Consider the following 13108-nt stretch of genomic DNA (forward strand, 5'->3'; position numbering starts at 1 on the left):
AATGCGAAACGATTTTCTGGAGCCTATAATGACAATTTTACCACCTGCTCCAGAACATTTGCTAAATACAATTTTCTACAACTGCAAGAGTGGTTGTGGTTCGCGATGCGAATGCAGGAATGCGGGCTTGCAATGCTCTTTAGCTTGTGGCCAATGTAATGGGCAAGCTTGTCTCAATGCTCTACCATATCAGAGCGACATTAACGAAGATGGAACTTTTGACCCCTAAATCATGGAAAAACTTGAAACAAATGTCGTTGAAGATGATAATGAAGACCAGTTTGAAATTTACCAGCAGCCGGAAGACGACGATGAAGAGGAAGAAGATGATTAAAATTATAAATTGTAGTTTTTGTACCCTTTATTCCATTTTTTTACTTTTAATAAAAATAAATGTATTGAATGATATTTTTTAATAATTTTTTTTTTACTTTTTTTTTATCATGTAAGAAGTTATTAATATTAATAAGGTTTAAATTCAAATATAATTCCTATATTTTCATTAACAATTCTGCAATTTCATGAGCAGGTAAGTGTTGTTAAATAAATTAATACTGAATAAAAAGTGGATAGGTTAGGAAAAAATGATAAAATATAATATAATAGTTAATAAAAATTGACAAATATTTATAATCATTGATTTATCGAAAGTTCATCAACTATATATGGCGCGTTTTTGATCGGAGGCACCGGTTGACCTGAAGTGATGCTGTGACCGCGCGCTCTAAGCCCTCTATCTCGAAAACGGTTCACCGTATGAAAAAAAATTTTAAACAAAATTTGTAGAGAATTTTGTATTCTACAATATTGATAATAAATACCAATAGCAAAAAACCCATAGGAAATGAGATATTTACAAAAAAAGCGCAACCCTACCATATGTAGGTTTTGAGACAACTTTTAGGGTGTCAATATACAAGTATTTACAGACTTACAGCTGGGTATCTGAATTTCGAGGTGAACTTACTATAATGACTGGACTATGATACATTCATAATTTGATTTGAAATATACATTCAACATATGTTCCCAGAACCACAAGCCAGCTGGATACTTTTCAATGACAGCAGATTGATTGTGAAACATCGACAACACACACCGCTGCAACCCATAGAAAGTGGTCGCCAATTTCAAAATGGGAAAAACTTATTTTAGTTTAACATCTAATTTGAAGCAAACAATTAGCGCATTTAACTTATTCTTATGTGATTTGTACAGCCTGAATTGCCTTTTCAATGTTGTATATGGCAACTCTGATACTCAGTGAATCCTATTTTTTCAATTTGTATTTCAGGAACAGCTCTTATCAAATTAAAAATACACATTCGAGTATGTAATAAATTAGCAGTTAATACCGATATTTTTTGGTAATTACTCAATATTGTTGTTCCTATATTCTCTGATTTAATCAAACATTATTACGTATGGGATTTGTATATTTTTTCATCATTTCTATAGACTAAAACAATAATGAATTTGTAAAAACATTACAAAGGCAAATTCATTCAAAAAATATAGTAATGCCTTTAAATTACACTAATTAACATTAGTGGTTAATTTTTTGAAATTTACTCTGGCATTTCCCTTCGTGCATAAAAGTTTAATGGCGCATAACAAATTTGCTTATATGATAACTTAAACGTTTCAAAAAACCTTTTTTTATTTGTAAATTTTTCACGTGTAAATGATTTACTAGGGTATGCTTACTGCCTGGTAAATATTTTATTGTGCGAGGAGTAAACAGTTTTATTACAAAAGCCGTTAGAAACAGTTTTGTGTCAGTATGAGCTCTACTGAAATGACAAAATGGTGATGATGGTGTGTTCATAGCATATTTATTGTCTCTACTTGATTGCTACAGTACAAAGCTTTTATTTTTTCCCAGAGGCTTCAATCACTAGCTTCGCTAAGCCTTCATAAACAATTCCTTATAACTTCACTTGATAAAATTATTTTTGTAATCAATAAAACATGCTTTATACATGATTAATTATATAACTATTACATTCATGTGTTGTATTACATAGAGTCCCCAAGCAAATTGTTTACATTGCAAGAGTGCCAGAGGTTATAACAATTTCGTCCCTCTACTTCTCTTTAAGTAGAATCGACAGAATAATATATAAACTCGTCACGGCATGAACGAAGAAGGAATATATTAATTCAAAATTTAGCGCGTTGCGAGATTAAATTTACTATGATTATCGTACATACTCTTCGCATAAACATTTATCCCGTAGTGAACTAATATAAAATCAAGAAATATAATCACGTCGGAGTTCACGTGCATGACGTATAAATCTTGAGGGTACTATCGATTCCAGTCAGTTCTCCAGTCTTACCACAGATATCACACCTAAGATATTCCAATTTCAGTCTGCGAATGCTGAGTAGTCGATGGCAGACTGCCGAAACCGTTCGCATCTCGTTTTTCTTCAGAAAACTTCTGCCAATTGGCGTTTAACAAAAGCTGTAGCTTACAAGTATATTAAGTGAAACATATTAATAAGGTTCTTCTAACAACGTTTAATAATAGATAATATCTCTTAGTGTCAAAAGAAATAAAAACATTAAACTTTTATACATGCTTTATACACATATAAAAAATATTGTAACTTATTTCTTAGGCTTCAAGCTGATGTTAATTCCTTACGCACCGTATTACATTTTTTGCAGCAAAATATGTCACCCTAAAACTCCTGTATACTTGTACATACATACTATACTTTGAACAGCTAAAGTTTTAAAAATATTTGCGTAAATAGAATGAAAGTCGGCCAAAATGTCAAATAACTACCTGCCACATGTTTTATGCATGAAAAGTTATGGCATACACAAAATGAGTTTGTTTTAGCAAAACAACCAAATGCGTACAGATTTTAACACACACAAATAAACATTGACAAACACAAAATTTTTAATTACAAAAATAAACCATTATTGGTTCCAGTTTTAATAATAAAGACTAACATAACAACTGTGACATTTTAACCGTAATGGCACACAAATATGCAACACAAATATATACATATATATGTATATACCATATATATACATACCGCATAGATATACCTATTAATAGCTACGAAATTGTAGGTGTATATTATTACTATTGTAATGGAGTGGTAGTTAAAAGCGAAACTTGAAGTGGTGATTTGGTTGACTGCCACCTGCATCGCTGTTTGTTTTTAGAATCCCATGAAATCTGCAACATTAAAATGTCTACCTACTCACAATTATCAAAAAGTCATTAAAGTCATATTCGCCTTTTGCGCTCACTATATATAATACATTGCAGTTGAGTACATCCGAAACTCCACAGCTGCTTCAAATGGTATAATGGAGAAACGATGTTGGCTTGCAATCGGTCAATCAACCGTCCAATCCTTGCTGCAGCTCACTTCATATATGCTTTCTTATCTGTTTGTTTGTTCTTGCCGTTTGCTTATTCCTGCTCACACTCACTGTTGAATCCCTAGCACCCACACATTTGCACATACACACATATAGCAATGTCATTGACAGTTAGCCCGTTGTGCTCCTCTCGCCCTCTCTTCTTGTGGGTATGGGCGAGTTTTAATTACTTAATTTTTATGACATGCACATGTAAATTTTACAGTAAATAAATTTCAATGGACATTTTATGCTTTTGAAATTTGACATTATGTTACATTGCGTTACATATTCCGTTATGGTTGCGTTGTCTTCCTGGGCCCCCTTGCTGATTGGCCGGACGCTGTGCTGTGTTTGGCTATCAAATTTTATGGCGCATACTTTATGTGGCGTAGTAACAACGACGCGTAAGTAGGGAGAACAGTTGCTGAGCTCATCAGCGGAATGTGAAGCATAAAATTTGCAAGGGTGTAATGTACTTACAACTTATAAAAAATAGCACATGGAAATAAAATTAATTTAAATACTTTTAAAAGAATGATATAAATGCAGAAGTGCTGTAACTTAATGTTTGAAATAATAGAGAACACTTACTTCGTAGAAAACTTTAAGAATTAGTACGGTATTTTGAATCCTTGAAGCTTCAAATACGCACTAGTTGCATCACTGGATAACTAATCGCTTACTGGAGACTTAGGTATGAACGCTTAGTTCCACTAATCTAGACAAATCTGTACTTATAATAGCCTAAACGGTTAAAATAAGCACAAAAGGTGTAATGGGTTAACTAATTACTACAAGTATTAATCAACTCCAATTTAACCAGAGGCCTTTTCGTCATGCTATCTTATCGAGTTAAAAACCTTTCCTTCTGTGGTTTTTTAAGTACGAGATATCGATATAACCACGTTAGATCGAAATCATATCTTGTCCGCTCGTATATTGCATGAAAGTCAAATTTTTTCTCAAACTATAAGTAGATTTTACTATATATTTTGTCAAACTCTTAACAACATTTCAAATAGCTCATTCGGTACTCCATGAGCAACCGTAACATTATTTTTTGTCAAATATCTTTTATACGGACCCAAGTATTATAATAATGATGACGATGCTCAGCAACTTGGCTATAAATATATCGAGGCCTTTTCAAAATCTTTAATACTGAACAAACAGTACGTGCCTTCATAGTTATATATTGACAGTTTTATAAATTGACAGGAGAGAGTGCCGTATTTTAGACAGACGACAGACGCAAGTAAATTATTAAAAGCTCTGGAAAGACAGTCAACATGCTATTGATCTAGAGACGAACTAACCGCTGAATTGGAAAGCTGTGGAGGATATGTGTTTTCGTCTAAGGCAAGCCAAAATCGAGGAATAATAAAATTAAAAAAGTGAAAACTTAACTGTTAAATAGTGAAAAGCTCTCATTTTACAGCTTCTTAAGATAGAACTTATTGATTTTTGATATTTATTATGACTACAAATTTTCAACAGAACAAGTATAAACGTTAATTTCGGTTGCACCGAAGCTATAATACCCTTCACAAATACAAAAGGTTCCATAGTAAAACTTGATTCCGATCATTTAGCTTGCATGACAGCAATATGCTATAGTGATTCGATCTGAACAATTTCTTGGGAGCTTCTATTATTTCCTTAGATAATGATCCGTATGATCCGTTCAAAATTTCATGGGGATATCTCGTCAAATAAAAAAGTTTTCTATACAAGAACTTGATTCCACTTGTTCATTTTTTATGGCAGCTATATGCTATTGTGGTCCGATATCTGCCATTTCGAAAAGTGAGCTTCTCGGTGTGAAAAGGTTATATGCTCAATTTAAAATCGATATCTCAAAAACTGAGAGACTTGTTCGCGTATATACAAACGTACGGACGGACAGACAGACGGAGATCACTGAATCAAGTCAGCACATCATGCTGATCACTTCTGTATATATTTTATAGGATCTCCGACGTTTTCTTCTGGATGTTACAAACTTCGTGGCAAACTAAATATACCCTGTTCATGGTATAACAAGTCTCCAGCATACGGCCCTCTACCGAATCCCAAGCGAGATTACTAACTGTCTGTATCGCATCTGCTACTATATATATCAACGTGTTCTGGTATTGTCAACTTTGCACCTCATGCTTGTTTGCACCATCTCCGTGCGGCCGTACTTTATGCTATGTTCTTCTCTTTGCAGTTACACCAAAGCATGGACCGCAAATCACCGGTGGCCAGCCGCGCTACCAAATTGATGACATTGTGCGCGTGAATTGTACATCGGCGCCGTCCAAACCGGTATGTCATCTCAGTTGGTTAATTAATGGTGTACATGCGAACCGGACATTCCTGCGGCCATACGATCCCATAATTGTCGGACGTGAGGGCTTGGAGGTGGCGCGACTGGGATTGGAATTCCGAGTGCGTAAAAAATTCTTCAAACATGGTGACATGAAATTGAAAGTGAGTTAATTAGCATATATATATATTTACAAATGGTAGTTGTTGTATTCAATTTATTTTTAATTACTGACTTTCTGAGCAATATTAACTAGCATACTCAGATATCAGAAATTGATACCATTGCTGGATGTTATTCATTACAAAAACAGATTAGTGAACGAACCTAATTACTTTTACAGAGGCAGTGCGATTTAACTACCAAAGCTGATAATTGATATATAGTACCTACCCATCAATTACTTAAGAGCTCCACTTGCACTTAAAGTACATTATGAAAAGCAGATAACTTAGCCTCCAAGTCGATTTCGGGTTAAGCACGTTTAATTTGATTTCAATAAGCTATAAAAAATACAACAATTTGGCTTAATTGCAACAAAAAAACTTCGGATTCTCTAAAAAAGCTAAAGCATTACAATAAATACATATTCAAAAAAATTTCAAAGTAGTTCAAAGTACATACATATTTTACTTCAAAGTTTGCTACAAGGGGCATATTCTACCATTCTATGTTTTAAACTATCTAATTTAATACCGCACAGCTTTTAAAAAGGCCTAACCCTAACAATTTTAATTTAATGCATGAGAGCACATACAAAATTTTTGTATAAACATTTGATACAAAACGCTATCTATTAACTAATCTTCGGAGTCTCCACTTTCAAGAGAAACTCATCCTTCTCATCTGAAATGAAAAATATGGTGTCGGTAAAACTCGTTTGCTGAATTTGACTGACTTAAACGCTTTGAGACTGTAGCGCGAACACTTTTTTTGTTATTTTATGGCAATTTAATAATTTCTTTAGGGCTCTAAAGTCGACTTTAAGTCAAGCCAAATTTTTAGATTTATCATTCATAAATCATAGTCTGATTCCTAGGCATTTTAAGAATTGACTGTTGTAGTTATATACTTACTGTTAGTGTATTATGTATTTACGAAATCTCTGTAAAACACTTATTTTTTATAACATATAGCGACTAAAAATTAATATCAAGATTTAAAATATTATTAATATTTACTTTGTTTTGGTAATGTATTCATAGCCCAGTTCGAGTCGAATTGAAAATTTCTTAAATACTTTTGTATTATTGTAAGTAAAATCCGGAAAAACTGCTATTCGAAAATCATTTAAATTTGAGATCGTAAATACTAAAGCTTAGCTTAGACACTATCACGTAACTTAATTATCAATCTTCAGAAAAATACATACTTATGTACCTGCATTCACTAAATGACACCCAAATAACAATCGTTTTACCAACGCACAACAAATACGGACTGTACTCTGTTCCAGAGGACGCTGTTTATTTGAACATACGAGTATACAATGTTTGTTTGTATACAAACTCACACACACGAATTGCTAACGAATATGACCAAGGCGTGAGGTTGCCTTTAAAACGCACAGCGCATATTTGTATTTGTATTGCGGTTGTCCGCACGCTTGGCGGCAATTGTGTTAACAGGATTCTGTGAGTCATTAAAGTGCGTGGCAAATCCCAGCGTCCACATATGTGTCATTCTACTCCATACTCGCTGAACGTGCCGGTCAGCATGGCATATACGCAACACTTACTTATAATAGCACACTAGGCATATAAATGTTATGAATGTATGTACATATGTATGTGTGTGGTGTTGGAGATGCCTGCAATGTTTACACTGAGTTTTCTTTTATTACTTTCCACTTGTTTGCTATAGTAATAAAAGTGGGCCAGTGAAATGTGCAAGTATATAAAAGGAAATTTGTGAACACCACGTTGAATGTTTTTCACTTTATATCGTCTGTATGTTGGGGGTATTTGTGTAACTTAGTAGCTGTCGAAATGGAGAAATTTATTTTCGTAACTTTGTTTAGTGGCAATGCTAGATAAGTAAATATCAACAAGTGAAGGAATACACAACAGTATACGTTTGTGTGCATGTGTATATGTGCTGTAATAAATATTTATTTATGTGTGTGTATATATGTGTATCGGACCAGAAATATATTAGTGCGCGATTGCGTCGGCGTAATTGAATTATATTATATTTCCCACATCCTTCTATTTATTCAATTGTTTAAATAATTGTGTACTTGTTCTTGTATTGCTCTCTAGTGTGTAGCAAAAATATCATCGGTATATTGGCAGAGCAATGAAGAGAGCGTGGCACATGAGAAACACCAGAAGATACCCGTACTAGAATCGCGCGAAACCGTTGTGGCGAAGTCACGATTGCGTGACAAAGCATTAGATGGTGAGTTTTACAATACATACATATGTATACATTTACATATAGTATATTTATTAGAAAATTTTAAACTAATTAACAGTGCAGGATTTTACATTTTTTGCCATTATTTTATGCACTCACTTTTCATTTAAACTTATGCTGATTACCCAGCCAATTACTTATACCTTTACGGTTTTTCATTACAGATAATCAACTTAAAGACGCCGGCACATCATCAGCAGCTACATCATCGGCGGCAGTGTTCTTGCCATTAGCGGCACGTAGTTCGATACTTTTGCATATCACACCCACACTGCTGCTGCTCGCGCTGCCCGACTTAGCAGCCATGCTGCCACTGTTAATAACATTTCTGAGTCAATATTGGCAATTTAATATTTATGTGCGCCAACCAAGCTATCGATTGCCAGCATGTCACGGCTGCAGCAGCTACTGGCGTTGGTCGCACAGCTTTCGAATCGTTGGCAGATGACAATTAGCTGTGGCATATTAAATAGGACCGCAAGCAATGACAGTTGCAGTGGCAGTGGCAGTGGCAGCGACAGCAAGGAGACTGCTCGGTCATCGTCATTGATTAGTATAAATTGTTGCAGATTAATATAATTTTTTTCGTTGTCAATTAATTGTTGATATGTTCGTCTCTAGTTGGGTAGAATTATTAGCACCGTAACCTCTTAATAACTGTGTGAATATGGGAAAGAATGATGGCAAGGAAAGTGAGATGAAGGAAAACATTTGTGACTTTTATTGACTTAGTTTTAAAAGAGAAAAATAATTAGTGGAGAAAGAGGAAATGAAATTAAAACCTAATTAGCTGAACCTTGCCAATTTAAAACATATAATTTTGAAGATGAAGCTTAGAATGATGGAAAGATATTTGGAATAACTGAGGAGAGTTAATTGAAAGGTCTCACTTTTCTACATAGTCCTGAGATCGTTGAATATTAATTTAAAGCCCACAAAAATTAGCAGAGTTTAAAGATGTAAGTTTAAAATCAAAATTTTAAGATATTAAAAAATAGTTCAATTTTTTTTTTATTTAAAATTCTTTTTTTAAGTTATTTATTCCACATGTAATAATAAACTTTGCTTAATATTTTTTTTTAAAGTTCGATTCAATAATTTTACCTTCCAGTAAGGTTTTTTTCCCAATATCATATAAAATATAGAAAGTGTTGCAAATGTGCCAAGTTTTGCAGACATTATTTGACATTTATTTATTTATTCAATTTAGATATAGTATACAAATATAATATAATATATAAAAAAGGAGAACACTGGCTGCCAGGGCCTACGGCTCAGTTATGCGAAATGGTATTGTTATTATTATTATGTTATATTATGGTGTTTGTCACGTGCACAATTTATTTATTTTGATTTATGTATATTTTTTATTATATTTTCTTGCTTAAGTCTAGTTCCTTGAAAAATTGGTTTATTCATTCGATGTTTGTTTTTGTGATGATTGTAAGTAAATCTCTTTCCTGAAGATTCTTTCTCGCCTGGATTTTAGTTTTTTACAGTCGTGGATTAGGTGATCTGTGGATAATAATCCTTTGCAGAAGGGACATGGTTTTTTGGGAGTCAAGAGGTGTACGTGTGTCAATTTACTTTATCCCATTATTTTAGAGTGCTGCCTTGGGGTTGTTTTTGGGTATGTTGCCCTTGTGCCCTTTGGATTTAATGTAACGTATCGATGGGAAATATTTATTAGTGTTATTAGTAAGAACTCTCTTAATTTTTAATACAAATATTCATAATCGCTTTTAAAAAAATCTGAGTTAGTACAAGCATACCAACGCTTAAATCAGTTTCCCATACACTTGTTAAAAGCCTCGGCTGGTAGGGCCCTTAATGCCTTCAGCGCATTCGCTGATTTTTCAGTTTCGAAAACAGAAAAGAGCTATAGATACCCAAATTTTCAAATGCAATGGCTGAGCGATGTCTCTCATTTCGTATTTGATCAAATATCATGCTATAATTTTAGCCGTAATTCTATTGGAAACACACAATTTTAGGCAAATTCGTTGTTGAATTTTTCCCATGGTAAAAATCGCGTCCTTTCGCGTCGTAATCAAATAGCTGCTCAACAATACTTATTGACATATGGTGATCAAACTTCACATAATCATAAAATAGGGTCATAGCAAACCAAAAAAAAATTATTTTCGATTATGTTTACGAAATTCAAATGGACCATTCCGAGTCAAATTTCATCAGATGGCATTTCTTCTTGTTTTAATTAGTACTATTATTATTTTTCCCAAAATCTCGATCAATGCAAACCAGCGTTATGCTAAAGTAAATTGTTCACTTCTGTATAGAATCTAGGCAACTTAATGTATATATGATTACATATCGGACAACTAATGCATATTTCTATAAATAGTGCAATTATTATATGTACATACACTTGAATTACTTTAAAAGTACAAAATTTTATCAGTGTAAAGCATGAAAAGCTATTTAAGTTTAAGTGTTGAAATATAAAAGTTATTGCTCCTTGGTGGTCTAATGTAACTCAAAGCAAAAAAGACTATGTCATTTACTAAAACTAAGAGTAATTTGTAAAATGTAAATAGAAAAATTTATTATAAAACAAAATGTAGTTTAAGTCAATTTTGAGAAAAACAATTATATATATATGCGTATGTATATGCATTGCGTCTAAACGCGGCAGTAATAAATGTATGTAAATGTGATTGTAGTGCTTTTTTTCGCCATAGCGTATTGGTGTATCTTGATTTATTTATGTTTATTTAGTTAAATATATTGGTATATTGTTAGGGGTTGGACTGAAATACCACTTTGGTATTAATGACGCAACAAGTGGGTAGATGAATGTCCATTCCATTTTAATTTTTACCTTTTCAAACACGTTTAACAATAACAAGTAAGGAAAAGCTAAGTTCGGGTGTCACCGAACATTTCATACTCTTGCAGCTTGCCAGGATAAAAGCCAGGGAAATACATTAAGGTGCACACGGTTTGTTAGAACAAATAAAATCAATGATATGTGGTATATGATAGTTTGGGTAACTTGTGAACCAATTTCACATATTTTTTGCATTTAACTATAGTATATCCAATATTATACTTCCAATAAATTTTGCTAAGGTATCTAACTTATTTGCTGAAATTTACGATATAAAGTCAGCCAGTAGTTCAAAAATCATTCCATTAAGTATATGGGGACTAAATTCATTATTGACCCGATACAACCCATTTTTGACTTACAGGCATATAATTATCAGAAAAGGATTCTCTTCGAATTTCTATAACATATCTCACATATTGACCGATATTTACGATCAAATGTTCGCAGTAGGAACTGGGGTCCACATATTCAATATATGGGGGCTTAAGTAGTTTTAGTCCGATTTAGACAATTTTTAATAATTAGGTCGCCCATTCAAAGGTTCTATTCACGCAAAGTTTTATCGCGATACATTTATTGGTGCTTGATTTGCATACTGGAAAGTGAAAGAATCAGATGGAATTTAAAATTGTGTTATATGGGAAGTAGGAGTGGTTGTAGTCCGACTTCGCCCATTTTCGCACTTTAACATAGAAATATGAGAGGAATGTTATCCACTGAATTTAGATATAGCAGATCCCAAGATAAGGGTTTTCACCTAAACCTGTCTAATTTTGAACGCGGTTCCAATAAAGTTATCTCACACCATCCCAGAGATAAAATTGAATGTCTCTGGTATGTATAGTGCTTGATATATCGCGCTTTTATTAGATTTTAACAGTACCGTTATATGGGGAGATATGCACATTAAACCTATTATGAGGCGGGACCACGCCCACTTTTAAAAAGATTTTAATCTGCAGATGCCCCTAACTAATGTGATCCTGTATAACAAATAACTCTTATATCTTATTGTGGAGCTAAGTTATGGCAATTTATTTGTTTTTGATTAATGGCGCTTTGTGGGCGTGGCAGTGATCCGATTACACCCATCTGAAATACCAACCGTCTTACGGTACCAAGAAACATGTATACCAAGTTTCATAAAGATATCTCAATTTTTACTCAAGTTACATCTTGCACAGAGCGACGGACGGACGGACATACAGTCACCTGAATTTCAACTCGCCTCTTCATCCTGATCATTTATATATACATTACCCTATATCTAACTCGATTAGTTTTAGATGATACAAACAACCGATAGGTAAACAAAATTATTATACTCTATAGCAACAGGTTGCGAGAGTATAAAGACTATTGCTAACATATAATAGTTTATCAAAACATTTACCTTTTATTAATTATTTACAATTTTATGAAGAAAAAATTTTATATTTTCGCCTGATTTTTCTTCAATGACTATTTATTTAAATATGTCTATGTATGTATTAACTGTAAATAGGTACATATTAAATTTTGCTATAACTAAATAATATCTACATACAAACATATTCATACATAACGTTACAATATGGCCAGACAAGCAGCACCCTACTAGATATAATTGAAACATATTTATTAGTTCTAATCTAGCATAATTTAATTTATTAAGGGACATATTGTAAGTAAAATTAGACTATAATAGTTAAACTAATAACAATGTAATGCGAAAAATACAAAAGTTTACTTGGAATCAATAAAATTTCAAAATCTTAAACACTAGATCTTGTGTATGCTCCTGATTATTCAATGAAAATGAATGGTGAAGACTGTAACGGAACGTATTAACACAAAAATAGATGTATGCTATTCACAAATTCGTGGGCAATTACCAAATCGAAAAAATCTGGTATACATCGCATAAATTAATATAAATTAATAAATATAATAGCAAGTTACACGATATAAATAAGGTATTCGCATTCTCCATGTTATTGAACTCTATAGTATAATGACGTTAATGTTAAGCAGTCGACCAGCGGGAGACCCATATCAAGCCTGACATAATGTGAAACTCTCTTAAAACTTTCCCTGAAACGCGTTCCCTGAATAAGTTGCCAGTGATAAACTCCCTAAAAGTATCTGAC

General features: G+C 33.1%; 1 protein-coding gene across 1 annotated transcript in view; it reads left to right on the plus strand.

Annotated features, from left to right (window-relative positions):
• beat-IIIb (beaten path IIIb) overlaps positions 1-12743 on the plus strand; it is a 73657-nt gene extending 60914 nt beyond the window's left edge. Inside the window, exons 5-7 of the mRNA XM_036375412.2 lie at positions 5609-5871; positions 7969-8107; positions 8290-12743. Coding sequence (XP_036231305.2) covers positions 5609-5871; positions 7969-8107; positions 8290-8573 — 686 coding nt within the window. The 3' untranslated portion in view covers positions 8574-12743. The remainder of the gene's footprint in view (positions 1-5608; positions 5872-7968; positions 8108-8289) is intronic.
• Positions 12744-13108: the final 365 nt, after the last annotated feature.

This window comes from Bactrocera oleae, chromosome 3 (assembly GCF_042242935.1).
Source record: "Bactrocera oleae isolate idBacOlea1 chromosome 3, idBacOlea1, whole genome shotgun sequence".
Taxonomy (NCBI): domain Eukaryota; kingdom Metazoa; phylum Arthropoda; class Insecta; order Diptera; family Tephritidae; genus Bactrocera; species Bactrocera oleae.